This window comes from Astyanax mexicanus, chromosome 11 (assembly GCF_023375975.1).
Source record: "Astyanax mexicanus isolate ESR-SI-001 chromosome 11, AstMex3_surface, whole genome shotgun sequence".
NCBI lineage: Eukaryota > Metazoa > Chordata > Actinopteri > Characiformes > Acestrorhamphidae > Astyanax > Astyanax mexicanus.
This window is the reverse complement of record NC_064418.1, coordinates 15391637-15412150: the sequence shown is the minus strand read 5'-3', so window position 1 is coordinate 15412150 and position 20514 is coordinate 15391637. Positions and strand designations below refer to the sequence as shown.

General features: G+C 36.9%; 1 protein-coding gene across 3 annotated transcripts in view; it reads right to left on the bottom strand.

Annotated features, from left to right (window-relative positions):
- Window positions 1-5832: 5832 nt before the first annotated feature.
- The window catches only part of lypd6b (LY6/PLAUR domain containing 6B), a 70685-nt gene continuing 56003 nt past the window's right edge, over window positions 5833-20514 (bottom strand). For all 3 annotated transcript variants that reach the window (XM_049484984.1, XM_049484985.1, XM_049484986.1), the window contains 4 exons: window positions 10964-11097; window positions 10642-10740; window positions 9477-9607; window positions 5833-8200 (listed from right to left, as the gene is read on the bottom strand). In XM_049484984.1, coding sequence (XP_049340941.1) covers window positions 8024-8200; window positions 9477-9607; window positions 10642-10740; window positions 10964-11069 — 513 coding nt within the window. In that variant the 5' untranslated portion in view covers window positions 11070-11097 and the 3' untranslated portion in view covers window positions 5833-8023. The remainder of the gene's footprint in view (window positions 8201-9476; window positions 9608-10641; window positions 10741-10963; window positions 11098-20514) is intronic.

The window sequence follows — 20514 nt, the reverse complement described above, 5'->3', positions numbered from 1 at the left end:
ACAAAGACCCCACTGAAGAAGAATCCAGCACATGGAGGAAGGAGAGGGGAACTAGAGCAAAGGGGTATAACAAGTATAACAAATGCCAAGAAGAATGGAGGGTCTGCAATGATGAAGGACAGGGGGACAGCAGGTCTTCTTCTTATGAAAGACAAAGCAGGGAGTGTCCCTGGGCGACAAGGAATTATCCGATATCGCCACAACCTCCGAGACTCTACAGCCCTGTGCTGTGGAATCATCCGTGGACAGGACAACAGGTGGGTACAGGTACATCTTCATGCTAAGTCATGATCCTCAGGGCAGATTATTTCTGTTTGCTCAGTAGTGGTCAGTAGAAGTCAGTAGAATTAGAAGGAGTCAGTAGAAGAGGGTCAATTCAGATTCTTGATCAGCTAAAGTATGGCTATTTCAGTCTTAGTCAGTCTACTTTATTAATGATATGATTATTCATCAATTTATCATTGTTATTACAGTTATCACAGTTCTATCCTCAACCACCCCAGAGGTGGAATGGCAGATACAGACAGGGACAGAACTATAGACCAGGTCAAGAGCAACAGCAGTACTGGAACGTATACTGGAACACCACTGCCACCCCAGATCCCTTTTCTATTCAGTGCCACTATTTAGGCACATGGCAATAAATAAAAAAAAAAATCATCTGGTCTGTGTGTTGTGGTCAATAAAGGTGCATCATTTGGGGCCTTTGAGGTTCAGCAAATGTCTGTCAATAACAGTAGACTTCTGTAGGGCTCTGTAAGGGACAGTAGGCATCAGTAGAAGTTAGTAGGGGTCATCAGGCATCAGCAAGGTTCAGCAATTGTTAATCAGTTTTATTAGATGTTTGTAGGTCTCTGTAGGAGAAAGTAGGTATCAGTAGGGATATGTACTCATCAATACAGGTCATTAGGGAACAGCAGTTTATTACAGGTAGACACTCTCAATGATCACTGGATCACATTATGTTTATTTGGGTTTATTCTAATGTTATATAGAGTTAATTACAGGTAAACACTCTCACTGACTTCTGACTTTATGTTTATTTGGGTTTATTCTAATGTTATATAGAGTTAATTACAGGTACACACTCTTACTGAGCACTGTCTATGTTTATTCGAGTTTAGTATTCTAATGTTATATAGAGTTAATTACATGTAAACACTTTCACTGAGCACTGACTTTATGTTTATTTGGGTTTATTCTAATGTTATATAGAGTTAATTACAGGTAAACACTCTTACTGAGCACTGGCTTTATGTTTATTTGGGTTTATTCTAATGTTATATAAAGTTAATTACAGGTAAACACTCTCACTGAGCACTGACTTTGTTTATTTGAGTTTATTCTAATTTTATATAGAGTTAATTACAGGTAGGCATTCTCACTGACCACTGACTTTATGTTTTTTTGGGTTTATTCTAATGTTATATAGAGTTAATTACAGGTAAACACTCTCTCACTGAGCACTGACTTTATGTTTATTTGGGTTTATTCTAATGTTATATAGAGTTAATTACAGGTAAACACTCTTACTGAGCACTGTCTATGTTTATTCGAGTTTAGTATTCTAATGTTATATAGAGTTAATTACATGTAAACACTTTCACTGAGCACTGACTTTATGTTTATTTGGGTTTATTCTAATGTTATATAGAGTTAATTACAGGTAAACATCCTCTCTCACTGACCACTGACTTTATGTTTATTTGGGTTTATTCTAATGTTATATAAAGTTAATTACAGGTAAACACTCTCTCACTGACCACTGACTTTATGTTTATTTGGGTTTACTCTGCTGTTATATAAACTTTATTTGGGTTTATTCTAATGTAATATAAAGTTGATTACAGGTAAACACTCTCTTTGAGCACTGACTTTTTTTTATCAGATTTTATTCTAATGTTATATAGAGTTAATTACAGGTAGGCACTCTCACTGAGCACTGACTTTATGTTTATTTGGGTTTATTCTAATGTTATATAGAGTTAATTACAGGTACACAGATTCACTGACCTCTGACTTTATCTTTATTTGTTTTTTTTATTTGAATGTTTTATACAGTTAAAGGTCAACACTCACTGATAACTGATTTTGTTTATTTAGGTTAATTTTAATGTTTAAGAGTTAATTACCGTTTAGGTAAACACTCACTGAGCACTGAGTCAAGAACCATACAAGCTATCAAGCTCAAACTTTGCAATTACCATCTTTACCACATGTCTTAATGGAACACCAAAGGAAAATTTGATAAGTACATATTTGTGGTTTCTATTAACCAATAAATTTAATCAAGCTTTTTTTTTAGCAAGGATGAAACATATGTAAATGAGGGCCTGCTATCATGCTGTAAAGTTTTGAATGGATTGATCGCTTGGGGCCGATATACCAGAAAATTAATTATATCTAAATGTACATTTCACCTACCCATATGGTTTAGTTGTATGCTTTGCTGTAGCCCTTACAACATCAGTAGGCAATACACACTTATACACACTCATACTTCTATATACACACTGCTCGAACCCCGTAAATCGCCGTTTGCGGATATATTTTCGTTTTATTATTCTAATGTTATAACTGACGTTATATGTTTTGGGTTTATTCTAATGTTATAAAGTGTTTATTGCGGGTAAACAGTCTTACTGATCACTGACTTTGTTTATTTGGGTTTTTTCTAATGTTATATAGAATACACCAACACACACTGCAGAGCAGGAGAGCAGAGCGGACACACACACACACACACACACACACACACTACAGAGCAACCAGCAGAGAAGCTACACAATTACAACACACTCATACACAATCTTACACACGTTTGTTCACTGGACAGCTGAAATCCATTCAGGCAGCGACACAAACACCCAAAGACCACAAACACTCATCACACACTTTTACTCTATTCAGAAACACTGATACAAAGCCTGCACCACCAACACACACATACACACACACACTCACTTTCACACTGTCACTCAATAGATCTCACAATAGAACTCACAGCGATTTCACTTCCCCCTGAAAGCATTGTGGAGGGGAAAGCCATATGTCATGTTAAGTCAGACAAAACCTTCCCCATTAGTCTAGACAGAAAAGATACAAATGGCCCGTGGCTTTGTGTTCAGCACGCTCGGTCCTCAGGGACTCTTCTTAATGCACCATGAAGCCCAGGCCAGGAGATGGGCCTTCCTCAGCTGATCCCGAAACAGCTCTTTCAGTCAGAATCAGCCTAAAAAACAACACTGTAAGGAGATGATGTGAAGGATAGGTGCAGGACTTTCATTAAAACCTTAATTAACCCTCCTGTTATGTTACAGGTCAAATTGACCCGTTTTAAAGTTTGAAGATCTAGAAAAAATAGTTAAAAGTATTTTTTCAGTAGGAAACTTTTCATTTTGCCTTAAGTAGTGTAATCGACAAATAAGATGAAAATGGTTCATCTCACATTTTTGCAACCACCCCCTGCAAAAATTAAAACAAAAACAAAATTGGGTAACACTTCCTATGAATCCTGTACTCATAATTCATAATGAATGCATTCATAATGCACTATATGACATGCATAATACGTTATAATGACTGTAATAAGCCTGTATAATAACTCATAAGTACTTACAGCGACATTCATAACACATTGTAAACTACAAGTATAAGGGTTTATAAAGAAAGGACTTATATCTGTTCATAAAAACATTGTACAATGTAGTTTTGTAATGCACTATAACACAGATTTGGTATATTTTGGTATAATGCATTATAATATGCAGCTATGATTTCTCAAATTAAGCTTTTTTAAAAGTGTGTAACACATAATAAAGCCTTATATACAGTCATTACTGACTTTAGAAAGAAATACAAGATGATAGCTAAAGCATGTTCTAGTTTAATTTGTTTATCTAGTCCTTAAAAGGCTGAAACACCAGGAAATTGAAAATAAAAGAAAAATAAAAGCCAAGAGCCCAAAACCCTAACCGTAACTAATATGAACATTATGAAGTCATATTAATACACCTGAGCTGAGCTGCTGTGAGTCTGCTGTCATTATAGTAAATGCCGTGACATTCAGCCGGTGGGAGTTCAGGGTGGGAGCTCAGCGAGGGGTTAACATATTAGAGTGCACACGTTTATTAAAACATCCTCCTGCGTGTTGAACCTCATATGCCTTAGCTGTTCAATTTCAACATGAAAGTAATGCTTGGCAACACACAGAAATTACAAAAGGTCATGGGGATTTCTCTCAAAAATAATTTCGCATTCTCTAAATCCTTTGTGAATACAATTATTTTAAGAAAAACTTCCCAAACACATGAACAATGCTTTCCAAAACAATGTGGATGCCAGATTTTATGACCTTTTAACTGAACTAAATGAACTTTGTCAATATATTCCCAACACTTTCTAATATCAAAAAGGTACAACATATGGTGGCTTGCAAAATATTCATATCCCTTAAACTTTTCCACATTTTGTAAATGTATTTTATTGAGATTGTGGAAAAGTTTAAGGGGTATGAATACTTTTGCAAGCCACTATATAAAACTAGAAAAGTGCATATCCTGAAGGAAATGCTGGATGGTTGCACAGCTAAAATGGTTCCCACTGATTGCTATGGTGGTTGCTATGGTGTTGGTAAGTGGATGCTAGGAGATTACAAAGGTGATGCTAAGGTGTTGCTATCGTGTCCATGGTGGTTACTATGGTGTTGCTAAGTGGTTGCTAAGGTGTTGCTATGGTATCTGTGCTGGTTGCAATGGTGTTGCTACATGGTTGCAAGGTGGTTTTTAAGGTGTTAGTATGGTGTTAGAATGGTATGCGCTTACCTTCACATGAACGCGCAGGTCAGTATTGTTGAGTACACCCTCAGATCCTATATATTGGCACTACTCACGTGTTTGTTTGCAATGGAAAAAGAAAATGACTAAGAGTATCCTCTGCTAAGACTCACAAAAGTGTCTCGCTGTTAAGATACCAGCGCGCCAAAGTCAGAGTGCACTTGGCTCTTAAAGGGAATGGCAACTGGCACTCGGATTGGTTTATTTCACTTTACACCCAAAACAAACACACACACATGATTAATTAACAGAATTAGTTCATGCTTTTTGTGCATTTTAAGTTGCACAAGGTATATTTTTTGTGCCCTTACGATACCAAGGACACACCGACGAACCCTAAATCAAGCTGCATGGTGTGCAATTAAAATTTTGCCTATAGATCGCTAAAATAGGGCACTTGGAAATATAGTCTTCCCTCTGGAACTAATAAAAATCAAGTTTTTAAAATTGTATGTATTCAAAAATATTGTCAATTTGTTCTTATTTTTATAAGTAGCCCTTTCATGATGATAATTACATTATCAACTGATCATACAATATATAGACAAGACCTCAATGTTTTGTTTTCCAAGCTGTTGTCTATTACAGATACTTTTGGTTGACAGTCTAAATAAAAAAAAAAAACAAGACAGCACAAAATGACGCATACTCACATAACTCCAAAGAGATCATCAATGGCACAAAATTGACATAATTAATATGATAATAAAGTTTATCACTGAAGTTTGGTGTTTACAATTGGATATTGTGACAGGCCTACTGCATAGTCATTCTCTTATTGTTTCTAATCTTTTTTGTCTTCTTGGGGGTGTGTTTTAGAGACCACTAAACACATTTTAATCTTTTAAAAATGGGTTTTAGTTAAAAACTGAGACTGTAACTGCTATTCAACAAGTGCAACATTAAAAACATCTTTTGAATTTTAACAAATCTATTAATTTTAACCAAAGTAAAGTTGCGACTGACCAGATATTCAAGAATAACAGAGGCAACAGTATTAATATTAAATTTTTATTACATTTTTCTTAAATACTGACATTAATATGTGTTTTACTGTTCATTAGAATTGCAGACATTCAGTGCATGGTTAAAAGTGATATACCACAGTACCAGCACTACAGTACATCAGCTCTCTTCCTTCTGCAGTGCTGTGCTTTGCTGAAGTAAAACATCCATTGACTTTGTCAGGAATCGTCTCTATATCAAACTCTATATCAGTGAATAATAAAACTTCTGTAGACTGACAGACAGATTCAACTGATGTAAAAAAACTTCTAACCCTTGTTCTGGAGAATTCAGCATTGTTTGGAAATCTATGACAATACATTCAGCATCTATTTGCAGCAGTGACTCGACTGTTTGGACAGTCTCTGGGCTCAAAGCCACAAGAGGCCGTCCCACCACCTAAAAAACACTCGAGTCTGTCTGCGGTTGTCAATTTGGTCAATACAGACTCAATGAAGCATTACTGAGGGGTATCTGCTTCCCCTCAGAGCTAAATAATTAGCTTCCTTTACCCCGTCCTATTTAGCATGTCACTGGTAAACACTCATCAATAGCAAGTTCTGGAATTCCATTGGCAAAGCCTCTTTTGCATATCATTGAGTTTCATGGTTTGGATGCCCGCATCCATTGGCACAGTTCTAATGTCAGAAAGACCGCCTCCATTTTCCATTGGCTGTGTCCACATGTCAATCACTGAAGAAACAGAACGACACTTTTCTGGCCATCGTGTCAAATGTGTAAGGCTGAATTGGCCAGTATTCCAACCAATAGTCCTGACTGGATTATCCATTCTGGAATGCCCATAAGTTCATCATTATTTTTCTGGCCTTAGTGAAGGCTTTTGTCCTCATGTCCAATTCTGAAAGCTGATTGGCTGGCACAAATAATATTCCATGAAGAAATATCCACATTCATTTTCATCCAATTTCATTTACTGTATAGTGTATAGATGTCATTTTTCCCGGTTTCATGAAGGGCTTTGTACTCATGTCCAACTCAGAAAAAAATGATTATATGGAATCTCCAATGTATTCTATAATGGATTATCCATTAACCATTGAAGCCTCAGGATGAAACCCTTCTGGACTGGATGAAGGCTCTTATGCTGACTGGTTGGCACCATGAAAAGTCCATGTTAAAATTAACATATGTTTATCACTATAGCCACAATACTTGTCCAATTCATGAAGCTGACTGGCTGACACAACCAATACTCCATGATGGAACGTCCATATTTGAGAGTGCTAAGATGTCCTTTTTCTGGCTTCTTTCTGGCCACACAATATTCCATAATGAAATATCCATATGAGGCCAAAGAAAGCCAAAGGATGTCACCATTCTGGTCTTTGTAAAGGCTTTCCTCCTCACGTCCAATTCATAAAACTGATTGGCTGGCACAACCAATATTCCATGATGGATCTCTATATTGGACAGTCCATATTTTAACCAACATAAAAGTTGATCGATTGGCATTTCCAATATATTCCATTGTGAAAGAACCATACTGGAATGTCCATTACTCAAGCCACAAGATGACGGTGATGGTTCTTCTGGTCTCACAAAGGCTTTTTTCCCCATATCCAACTCAAAAAGCGAATTGGCTGGCACAAGCAGTATACAAGCAGTGAGGATGTCCATATGTCCATCACAGAAGAAGGATTGGATTTCCTTGGACTTCAAGAATTCTTGAGCCTTGTTATGCTCAAGTCTATCTTGAAAAGTTCACTTTAAAAAATGTCCATACGTTCATCATTAAAGCCACAGCATTCACTTTTCTGATCTTCATGAAGGCTTGCATCCTCATGTCCAACTCTGAAAGCTAATCATATGGCACAACCAATATTCCATGAAGGAACATCCATATTGGGCAGTGATAAGATCATTTGTCTGGTTTCATGAAGGGCTTTGTCCTCATGTCCAACTCAAAGAGCTGAATGGCTGGCATCTTCAATATATTCCATATTGAAATATTCCATATTGTAGAGCCCATTTCTGAGAACACAGGATGCCACCATAAGCCTGAAGCAACTGAAGTAACTGAAGTAACTGAAGTAACGAAACAACTTTTTCTTCAAAGCTTTCGTCCAGCACTTCGGATATCCCAGCATGCTTCAGAGTGAAGACTCTTTGTAGATTGACTTTGGCCTCTCTGTGATTACTGCAATCTATACAGGCTCTTCTGGTTACTGTTCCAAATCTAAAATTATGGAGAGAGCAGGAATGAGCAGGAGAATGTAATTCCATTTCCTGCCACTGGGGGCAGCAGAGCTGAAAGCTTGACTCCGTGTAAACACAGCGTTTGTGTGATTAGTGGGCATCTCCACGTTGCACGCCATGCCTTCACAACACGATACACACACCTGAATCACAAGAGAGAGAGATATTTATCATAGATCAGAACTTCTCAGATAATGTTTTGTATAATTCAGAATTAACTTTCTAGAAATGACTAGTGGCTTCTAATCATCTTCCTGGAAAGCTACAGTACATATCTGCAGGTTTCTTACACCTCATTCAGCCAGTACACAACTTCTGAAAGGTGGGCTGGATAAGGGTTCGATCTAAAATTTGTGGGTAGATTTCCCTCCAGAACCACAGGTAAATGGCGAGAGCTAAAGGGTTGATTTTAAGGAACACTGGGATGATTGCTCTCTTTCTCTTTCACTTTCTATGGTAGTCATTGTTTGTAAAGGTGTTTCTTCGACTGTTGTGTTTATGGATGTGGTCTGTTGCTCGATAGCTAAGTGGCTAGTGGGGATGTTTGTTTAAATAGTTTGTTAGTTAGCTAGCTAGCTCACTGGCTAAACACAGTTGTTTTGGTTATAGCTAGACAATTGCCTTTCCATCACTTGCTATTGGTCAAAAAAAAAAAAAAAGTTCAGCCCATGTAAGTGTATTTACAATTCTAGACTAGCATTTACTGATGACCCTAGAATGGTTCGATTGATTTTCATGATTATATATTGCGTTGCTGGTAGGAGTGGGCGATATGTCCCTAAATTAATATTACGATATTTATATTACGACAATACTCTTGACCTGAGTCTCATAAGAAAACCAACCAATGGTTACATAGTGTGCCTTTAATGTGTTTATACATGTCACTATTCTGAAAACTAATGCATTCATTTTTAAATTGCCAAATGCAAATGCCTGAGCAGCTAGCATGCTCGGAGAAAAGCACAGTGAATCAGTATTGATACATCCGCTCACCGAACGCCTTGTGTCGTTCTCTTCTCATTTCTTTCTTTTCCTCTCCATCTCTTTTTCTTACATGCAAACACACACACACCTGTTGTTCCAGTGATGCATTAATTCTGCTACCCTCTCCTGCTATCCTCTCTACCTGGATTAATAATCTGTGAAGGAGCTGTTTTTTTAGTGTTTCAACATGAGCTGTGCTACACTGTCCAAGCTTCCTCATGTTTGATGCTAAAGCTCTCTGTTTAACTTTTACTCAGCACAGTTAAAGACTCTATGTTTTTTGCCAGGCCTATATAACAAGTTATTTATCCATCATTCCAAAAATCAAAGAGTATCGCTGTGTTTAAAACAATTATATTTTTAATGACTGACACCACAAGTCTATTTTTTACACTTATTTTGAATATTTAAGCTGAAATAAAAAGTACTTACACTATGGTGGGTGTTGCCATGATGTCGGCAGCCTGCAGAGTTGCACTCCTCCCACGCTGCACACCTTTTAGTCACAAACTTGGTTTTACCGTGACGGCTGAAGTGATGGATGGTCATACAGAACTGTGTATCTGTCAGCAGAAAGAACAGCAACAGTGTTGCTTTATTAAACTAATAAATTGAGAAATGCAGGGATTGAGACAAAGTAACCTATTGTCAGTTTGGATTGGTTTGGTTTTATTATCAGTGATAATTAACTTTCATATTCACAGTATCATGGGGGTGTAAACCTATGACCTCCCGGCAAAAAAAGAAACTTTAGACAGCTGTGTCACATATGAGCCCACAATGTCTTTTTAAAGGGGACATATACCTGTTTTACACAAGTTAGAATAGGTCAATGGGCTATAGTACAAAACATGATAATGAAGTTTTTTACACAAAATCAATCACATTAAAAGATCTCACCATCTCTATTCTCGCCAGTTTCAGGTGGTCCTAAGCAGGTTCCCTTATTGTGATGTCACAATAAGAGAGCCATGCAAACAGCTCATAGAAGCATATGATTCCTGACACCAAACTTTTTCTGCTGATTTACAGAAAACAGATGTATGGATTTTTTTCATGCTTGGATTGTTTATAGTGGCAGACCAGACCCAAGTGGAATACAAAAGCATGCAAAACTGATCAGCAGTGGATATAGTTTTACCAAACTTAACCTTTGTCATGTCATTGATTTGTAACTGAAGCCAACATTGATAAATCATCGAAAAAATGTTCATCTTTGAGACGACTCATAGATGAAGCTAAGATATGAAGCTTAGATGGTTATCCCATAAAAATCTAAAAGTATGATCCATGGATGCACCACCTCACAATTTACAGAAATTATAAAGGTACTGTGGTGGAATGTCTTGGTGTCAGACACCACAGAACCCCTTCAGAGGTCCATGATTCAGTAGACTGGAGCTGTATTTTGGCACAAGGAGGACTAACAGCACATAATATCATGAGGTGATAATGTTTTGATGTATACTGACTTTTGGTTCTGCCAGTAGAATCTTATTAAACTTTATTTCAAAATGATTTCCTGCAGAAGAAATATTTTGGGATGTGATGTGAGGAATGCATGTGGGAGGAAGTGTTATGGAAGTTGGTCACTTACTCTGTGGACACCACTTGTCTTCAGCCCAGCGATTGCAGTTGTAGTTGTCGGAGGCCTGATCACACGTGAAGCACTTGAAGCTCTTGGGGTATGGAGTCGCTGCACAGACATGACGTCTATGTTACACATATGGACACAACACTCAACACAGTGGAATGCTAGGAACCGAGCTAGCAGGCTGTATTAGACCCTCTGATCTTCTATATGATGAGTGGAGCTAAAAAATAGATAATGGGTGACTAAACAAGGACGTGATGTTGTGCTTCATTGGTGTGCATATGTATGAATACGCTTATATAGAAGTAAAATAGAAACTGCTTACCGTCTACAGGGGGCTGGATATTGTAGAAGTTGATGCTGTCACTTTTCACCATGGCCAAAAGGAGCTTGGAAGCAATGACGAGGTATATAGCTGTGAGGACAGCCATTCCTGAGCTTTAAACTTTACAGATGCACCTAAAATGAGAAATAAGAGAAATAAGCTTAAAATACTATCCGTACATTCTTTCATTTATCTAGGGTGGTCATGCATCCTCTTTTTACTCAGGCATTACCCATCAAATGTTTTTATTTTTATGTTTCCCCAACATTGTAAATTAATACTGAAATCATCCAGATTATGAAGACACGCATAAAGAATCATGTAGTAACTTAAAAGTGTTAAACAAACCAAAATACTCTATGAAGCTTTGGATACTCTTTTCTGGGGTGCTGTTAACTTTCTGTTTCTGAGGTTGGTAACACTGATGAACTTATCCTGTGCAACAGAGGAAGTTCTTGTTCTTTCTATTTCTGGGGCAGTCCCGATGAGAGCCAGTTTCATCATAACGTTTTTGATGGTCTTTGTGACTGCACTTGATGGTGCTTTTAAAGTTCTTGAAATGTTTTAGATTGACTGAGCTTCATTTCTTAAACATTTTTTTTTCTTTACTTAATTGAGTAGATCTTGCCATAATATGGATTAGAACATTACTAAAATAGGGCTATTCACTGTGTACCAACTCTACCTCTTTACAACTTTACAAATGATGCTCTCAAACACATTAGGAGCCAAGAAATTTAAGTAATTAACTCTAGACAAGTTCAGCACAGCTGTTAACTCATTTTAAATGGTGTAAAATGATAGGATTAGGATACATAATACATTTAAATGCATGAACCATTGGTCAAATTGTTTCCCACCACAACCTAAAAATGCAAATGTAAATAATATTTTTTTGTGATCTCTTTTCTGTAGAACTAAGAGGACAAGATTTTCTAAAAGTAATTATATATTGTAACCATGTGGTAAAAAGTAAAGGCAAGTGCGAAACATTAAACCATGAAAAACCACAACCTTTACATGCTCAATTGTTTTCATACATTTGCCCATAATCTACTTTGCAAAACCAAAGCATGTCTTGGTTGGTTGACTACGCTTGAGGTAAGGGAAATGACTGCGTAAATGTTATTTAAATTTAAAGGGCTTTTAGTGAATAAACTGGAAATCGTTCATCACACCGCGACAGACAATATGACCTTTTCAAACGATGACTAATGGACCTTCAGAACAGTCCAGGTCACTGCGTGTTCTGTAGAAACACAGAAGGTGATTTACTGGGATCAGGCCATGCTAGTGCAAAAGGTCCCCACCACAGCACTTAAAACCAATAAAAGACAGACACCAGATGTCAAACAACGTAAATAAGCAGTCACCCGACCTACAGATCACAAAGTGGCCTCGAGGCAAGGGGTGGCCAGGCACATACTTGACCCCATGTCTAATTTAGGCTCTTGAAAACAACATTAGTCAGTAGTGCACAACCCTCACTAGAACATATATTTTACTATTTGACAATTATAAACTGACTCCAAATTTACTACAACAACTATCTGTCAATGATTTTGAACAGAGATCACTTAAATCCCTATTTCCCAATATGACATTGTGTGGGACTGTTGTTTGCACTGACATGAATTGAATCTGAATCAGGTGTGTTATATTAAGTCCGCATGAAGAATTAAAAACCTCAAACCACAAGGAGACTTCCATTTACATTATTTTGGAAAATACTTTTCCACTCTTTCAAAACTCTAACCAAGCAGAAGACAAGTCAGTTCTGGCCCAGACTTATACTTTAATCCAGCCCACATTCCACTACAGAACATAGTGATAACTTCACCCAAGTCTGGGTGGAGGTGCACAGCCACTACTGACTACAGAAATGCTGAATACTGAATATTTCACATGGTATGATGATTGAAGGCCACATGAAACCCAAAGTATAAATGCCATACCAAACATGTAAATGGAGAAGCTACATTTTGAGACAGTTTTGGGCCCATAATACACTTGCCTTTGACCAGAACTGACCCATGAGTGCCATCCATCCAACTAGAGGGGGGTCAACTCTACTCTCTGCGACTTTTGGCAATATAGAAAGATCATGGTATCACCTGGGATTAAACCTGAAAATCCCTGATGACGATGAAAAAGCTGTGGTTTCTTTCCCTTCTGAAGGGAGTTTCCTAGAAGGTTTTTAACACCAAGATGATTCTTAGATGGTCAAGTGATGCTTCTTGGAATCTAGGCCCAGATCAATAGATATTAAGCCAAAATTAAATTTGAATTAAAGTCTGCGCTTTATTCATTTGATAGACCAGCCCCTTTCTTCGAGAACAGCAGTCTCAGACTGCCTTCATTGAGTTTACATTGCAGCCTCACAAACCAGAAGCAAAGTGGTTTTCACCACTAACATCACCCATAATTACATACACCTCAATTTAATTCTGTGGAAACACTTTACTTGGATGGTCCATTTTATGGCCTTGTTGATGCTCAACTGACATTCAACTAACACTGAATTGAATGTCCATTCAATGTAACTTAACCCTATGTTGAATGAAAATAATTCAAAATAGAACCTAACCCAACACCTAACCCTAACCTTAACCATTAATCAACCATAAAATTGAACCCTACACCTAACCCTAACCTTTACCTAAACTTAAAATCTAACCCTAAACCCAATCCTAAAATATTAAGATAAGCATTTTGATTAGAGTTGAATGTAGGGTTTTATTCAATAGAGAATCATTTACTTTCACCTTTTAGTTCATTTGCTTTTTATAGACATGTAGTTGAATGTCAATTGAGCATCAAATGGACCATCCAAGTAAAGTGTTACCAATTCTGTTTGCAGTTTATATGCATGCATTAAAAGTTTAAAGTTATACTATACTAAAATATAATTTTTAAATGTATTCTGTTGCACTAGTATAATCAGTAGTATTAATTAAATATTTTCTAGTGTTTTTCATATAACCTACAATATTGTTCATGCAAAAATACCCTAAATTATTGTGATATAATTTTAAGGTCATAATACCTTAAAAAAAATCGAATTTGTTTTGAGAATATGTAGAAAATCTAGGGGTTCCTAACCTCAAGTTCCAAAGCTGCCAAAGCCTGCGCTGTACTTATTTAATAGACCAGCCCCTTGTTCTGAGTCCAACAGTCTCAGACTGCCTTCATTGAGTTTACAGTGCAGCCTCACGAACCAGAAGCAAAGTGAACTTTTCTATTTGATTGTAGTGTAATGTTTCCACAGTAACAGTTCTGAGCTGAGAACTGACCACTACATATATCAGATCTGGTCTGGTAATCAGGGATGGAAGGCAGCTGGCTTTACTATACATCACTAACATCTCACATTACATAAATCTCAATCTACCAATCGATCAACAGCTGCACCTCTGACGTCCATCCTTCAGCCAATCAATGCTTCACTTTGGCATCCACCTACACAACTATGCTTGTATTCTGTTGCTATGGCCGCATGGGTGGGGTTGCTATGGGGGCTGCACTGAATGACATCACTGATTTGAGTTTGATTAAAGTAAATAAGCTGGGAAAACAACACAATAAAAGAGAGCTGATAACGTATCACAGAAATATCTCTTAAGAGTTTTAATGGCGTCATGTTCAAACAAAACGACTGCCACCTGTATCAGACTTTTAAAACCATGTGTGCAGCTCAGAGTGTCCCAGCAAATAGACTCAGTACTGCATGAGGTCATGGGAACCAGCTAATGGCAATCCAACAACGGCTATCTGTATCATAAGACCTAATAAGTATAAAGATTTCAGATCCAAACACTTTGATTACAACAATAATGAGAAAACAACAGAGGAATAGAGCAAATACGATACAGGTAAAGTCTGTCTTCGCTTATTAACATGCACTTCTTCTAAAGAAAGGAATTCAGCTACGTAAAGTTACACATGTTGCTGACACAAATGTGCAACTGCACATACACAGAACCTTGTCTAGACATTTAGAAAAGTACTGGTAATAAAATAGGACTCTCTGGAGCCAATAAACATAAAACCTACTAGCACCATGCCTAATCCCAGGTGTAACCAGAAGGGTTGGGGATGAGGCTGGTGGTGATCATCCAACATCCGGGCCTCACTAACACTCCTGTTGTTGAATGCAATTAAAAACTAACAGCAATTCTTTAATACCTAGCAGAAAGTCTTCTCCTGGACATTAGAGTCACCATCTACCAGAGTGACTCCAAAAAAAGCAGGATAAACTATTTTAATATCATTGATTGTGTTTAAAGTAACAGCAGATATTCTTATTTATTTTTTTTTTATTATTAGTACAAAACAAAACATGTTTAAAGCATGTAGTGAAACTCTTATGTTCCCAAAGGCATCAAAAAGGTACTGATGAGTGATGGCTTTATAACAAAGTGGTAACACATATTGTCTTATTCCAATGAAAAAAGTCCAAAATAGCAACTTTACAGAAGAGAGATAAAGCATTCTTAACTTTCAATGATAGTCAATGTAAAAATAGTAATTTTAGGTCGTTTTGGAGAATTTCTATTGGTCCATTCATTAAGAAAGTTTGACACAATATAAAGGACAGTTTGTGAGTCTAGACTAAAAATCAACAAAAATGGGGATACTTGTTTTTAATTGGACAGCAAGGATATGGGCTTTGAATGGGCTTTCCTAACCTCAAGTTCCCAGCACAGCAGGCCCAACACCAAATCTATAAAGGTATGAATCTTTTCAGGCCTTCTTGGTCACCTGCATGGTGACCCTGGAGGTTAATCATTAAGGATAAGTGCAATCACCGTTCAGAGTGGATTTTCATGCTCCACTGATTGCTTGTATGGCTTGATGGTTACTAAGATTACCCTGCTCTCATACCAGTCAACACTAAGCCGTTTTAACTATGTAAACTTGCTTTACAGCTGAGCGCACAACTACTGTTTACAATTTTAATTACTGTTTAACTTTTTCGTAGACTGATATAAATGTTGTGACATTGCAGAAGCTTGCAGAATCTATGCCACAGCAAACGCAGGTTTGAAGGAGATACCTTTCTGAAAAATTGAGGTTTTGCAGGATGGGATGTCTGGTAGCTAAAGTGCAAACTACAGAAACCAAAGAATCTAAGTTTAACTAAGCTTGAGTTCAATGTTAAGATTAAAGAAGAAATCCAGTGTAAATGGACTTGGACTATAGTAAAGCATGATACAAATGAGCACAAACTTTATCAAATAACCCACCGCCATTCTCCCGCAGTATTCCAAAATACAGAGTTTTTAGCTGATGGTTCCAATACGCTTACAATGCTACAATGCTTACACCATTAACAAGCTCAAAGTAGCTCCACACTTCATTGGTAGAATTCTGAGGTCCCTGAAATTTAAAACAAGGCACTGAGAACTTTAAAAGTGTACAGATAGTTTAGTTTATTAACCCCTTAAAATTCCTTGTCCGATATACGGGCTACAAGGTCCGTACTTTAAGGGCTTTGAAATCTCCTACAGGACACTTGGAGAAGCTGTCCTGTTTTTTTTTCTCTACTTCACTTAATAATTCCAGATCAGTAACAGGAATGAAACCCAAATTCTGCATGTTTAAAAATAGACATGAAAACTAGACAAATGTAATGAAAATAAAGGTTTGGAAAACATGAACTGTTATGTATTCAGGAATATATTTATTCTAAAATAAAGCTTAGGAAAGAGACAATTTTTTTTTTTTTTTTTGACATTAGCAGATTTACTTAATATTTTTCTTATAATACATGAAGACCTTGTCTGTAATGCTTAAAGAGAAATCCTCAAGATTTAGTGGAGTAATATCAGGCAGACCACTGACAAAAATCCTGGCCTGTAAAAAAAAATCTTGTTTATACATACAGTACCTTCAGGTACTTAAACTTCCAAAAAAAAAAAAGAAAAACTGACTGATGAGCACAAGCGAATAGGTAGTATAGGGGAACAGACTGCAAAATTAATTCTGTGAATATGCATCAATATTATTGAGATATTTTCATGAACACCTGTAATTCATGCATTTCCATTGAATAAATTATGCACTTATCACAACTTAATTTAAAGATGGCGGCATGTGGAGAACTACTGGAAGGTACTGTATGTATAAATAGTGTTTTTAATAAACTATCTGTACACTTTTCTCAGTTCTCAGTGCGTTTTAAATGTAAGGGCTCTGAGAATTCTACCAATGAAGTGTGAAGCTACTTTGAGTTGTTAATGGTGTAGCAATAGTAATTTCTTTGCCTGGGCAATGCTATGCCCCTATCACTAGCACTAAAAACCTGATGAGAGCATCGGCTAAAAGTGCTGTATTTCAGAATGCTTGTGGGGTGAACTGAGGTGGGCTATTCTACAAAAGTTGGTACTTAATATCATGTTTCACTACACCCCAAGTCCATTTTCACACCAGAGTTCTCCTTCAAGAATGTATGTTTAAAATCAAGTGCTTGACACTGTTTTTTGTAAACTTTTATAAACAGAAGTGTGATTAATATTGATGCAGTGAGAGAGTGACTGAAACAGTAAACAGTCTGAGGGCTGAGTTCAGTCAGCACTGAGAGTACTGAGCTCCTCTCAGCTAAAGCCGCATGCTGGGACCTGCAGCACTCACTGCCTATCTTCAGTCTATTTAGATGACCTCTCAGTGCACACTAACAGAGCTGGAGTGTGGAAGTGTGAAGTGTAGGGGAGACAGTCAGAAGAGCTCTGACCTCAACCAGCAGCCTTACCAGTACTTTCACAGATTATCATTAAGATAATAAATCTACTGAACACTTTTAAACACTTGCTAAAGAAACATGTACTGCACATATTTAGAACTCTATAAATTAGTTAATCACCAGCAACATTTTTTGTATTATTTTTGTACTGAATATATGATAGTATAGCTAGTAATCATTCTAGAAATGGGAGTACATTGTGTCTCCCAGATTAATGTGTGTTTCCGTACACCTTTTAATGTATTCAATAGAAAAAAAACAACACATTTTTTGAGAAGCGATGTGTCTAAACTTTTGACTGGTACTGTATAAATAATGTTTGATAAATATTGTGTCTCTTCATTAAGCTGCTATTATTATTATACACTACCTGGCCAAAAAAAAATAACTAAGCATAGGTAAGAGCCTCCCATTGGATAATTACTGTATGGGTGATAAGAGTATGTTTCAGCTGGCAACAAGTTATTTAACCCTAACTGATGCAGTGAGTAGCTCCTCAATTTGTTAAACAACCATGTGAAAAGACAGGCACACCCCGTGGTCGTCAGAAGATGTCAATTTGTTTCAGAATGGTCAAATTATTGGCATGCATCCAGCAAAGAAAACATCTAAGGAGATTGTTGCAACCACTAAAATCAGGATAGGAACTCTCCAATGCATTAGTAAAAAGTGGAAGGACAGTGGAGAAACATCATCAACCAGGAAGGAATATGGTCGGAAAAGAATCTTGAATGATGGTGATCGGCGATCACTTAAACGTTTGGTGAAATCCAATGGTAGAAAAGCAAAACTAGAACTCAGGGATATGTTTAATAGTGAAAGTAAGAGCATTTCCATACAAAAAATACAAAGTGAATTCAAGGGATTGGGAATAAACAGCTGTGTAGCTTTAAGAAATCAACTTATCAGTAAGGCTAACCGGCAAAAAACAGCTTCAGTTTGCTAGAGAGGATAAAAAATTGGGCTCTGGAGCAATGGAAAAAGATCATGTGGTCTGAAGAGTCCAGATTTACTCTGTTCCAGAGTGATGGAGCATCAGGGTAAGAAGAGAGGCGGTTAAAGTGGTGCTCCCATCATGCCTAGTGCCTACCGTACAAGTCTGTGGGGGCAGTGCTATGATCTGGGGTTGATGCTGCAGTTGGTCTGCAGGTTTAGGTTCAGCAACAGTATGTGCTGAAAGAATGAGGTCAGCTGACTACCTGAATACACTGAATATAGACCAGGTTACTCCATCAATGGATTTTTCCCTCCCTGATGGCACGAGCATATTCCAAGATCACAGTGGCAGGATTTATTGGGGTTAGATTGTGAAAGAGTGCAGGATTCAGGAAGCATGAGATCATTATGTTCATGTCTGATAGAGATTTGTTATTGTAATACTGAGCAAAACTCTCTTTTAACTTTTAATAAATAATGTCGTGCTGAAATATCATAGAATCAAAGTTAAAACTTGAGTTATAGCACAAGAATTTACATATGTACACTACTGTGCAAATGTTTTAGGCATCTGTGGGAATTTCAGTAAAGAAGTGTTTATAAGCTCAGTAAAAGACTAACATTACAATAAATACAAACAGCAATTTTACAAAAAACAGAGCTTTTACAGCCCTGTTTTCTCCTATTCTAGTTTAGATCATTTCAACAACTGGTTTGGAAAATTGGTAAATTTTGTAAATCAGGTGAGCTGCTGACGGAACTGAACATATACACAGCTTGTTCTTCAGCTTGGCTCACAGGATATAACATACTTAGTTAAAAATGAGAATTCCTTGTTACGTTTTACTGTATGTATGTTAATTTGCATCTGTTCAAATATGATGTGGAAAAATGACCTTTTTTCAGGTAAAACATTAATATTGCTGAGATAAATTAATTAGTGTAATTTGCTTTGGTGCCTAAAACGTTTGCACAGTACTGTATATGCTTAAAATGTACCCACAATTCTAGAATTTCCCTTGTACATGCACTACTAATACTAGCATTGTGCTCATTTGCACACCTAAATCTGATGTTGTTAGTATTCTCTAACCAAAACGCAGAACTGAAGCATACAAGAGTGCAAAATCCCATTGCTCCTGAGCTACAGTGGTCTTACAGCTCCAGTGCTAAAGAACATTCTGGCCAAACTATTCTTTTAAAAATGTCAAATAAAGCAACACTGTATGTTTCACTCTTTCACTTTATAAAGACAACACAACAGAGTCTTACTCCTGGAGAAGTCTGATTTGCATATCTCTTTGTCATGCTGGTGCTGGAGCTGACTGGTTTGGTTTGCTGTCTGACTGGTAACACCTCCTGCTCCGCTAGCTGCTGCAGCTCTGCAGGTCTCCGTGTGGATTGCTCCACTTCAGCTGTTCAGACTGACGCCTGAATAACGGACACCATTTACACTCACATTAGCACACACAGCGTCCAGGGTGGGCCTCCGTTGAAGGTTTTCAAATTTGGTAGATAAGTCCGTTCAGTTCAGAAAGAATATCCCTGGTTCTTGATTGAAGTGTGGATTTAAGTAGTTCTGTGGTATATCATATCATGCACAATAATAATATCAGCATAATTACAACAGTAATAAGCAGTATTCTGTTCTAAAAGCAGTTTATTTTGTATTTTTGTATTTTTTGTTGTTTTCTGTGATGATTTGAAAGTATTTGTAACTGTTCATATACACACAACATATTTAGCACTTTAGTTTTGTGCTATTTTGTTTTTTATCTAATTGATAAAAAACAAATTTATCTAATTGTTATTAGTTACATTGTTTATTTATTATTTATTTTATTGTGTCATATTATTATGTTATTTTCGAAAA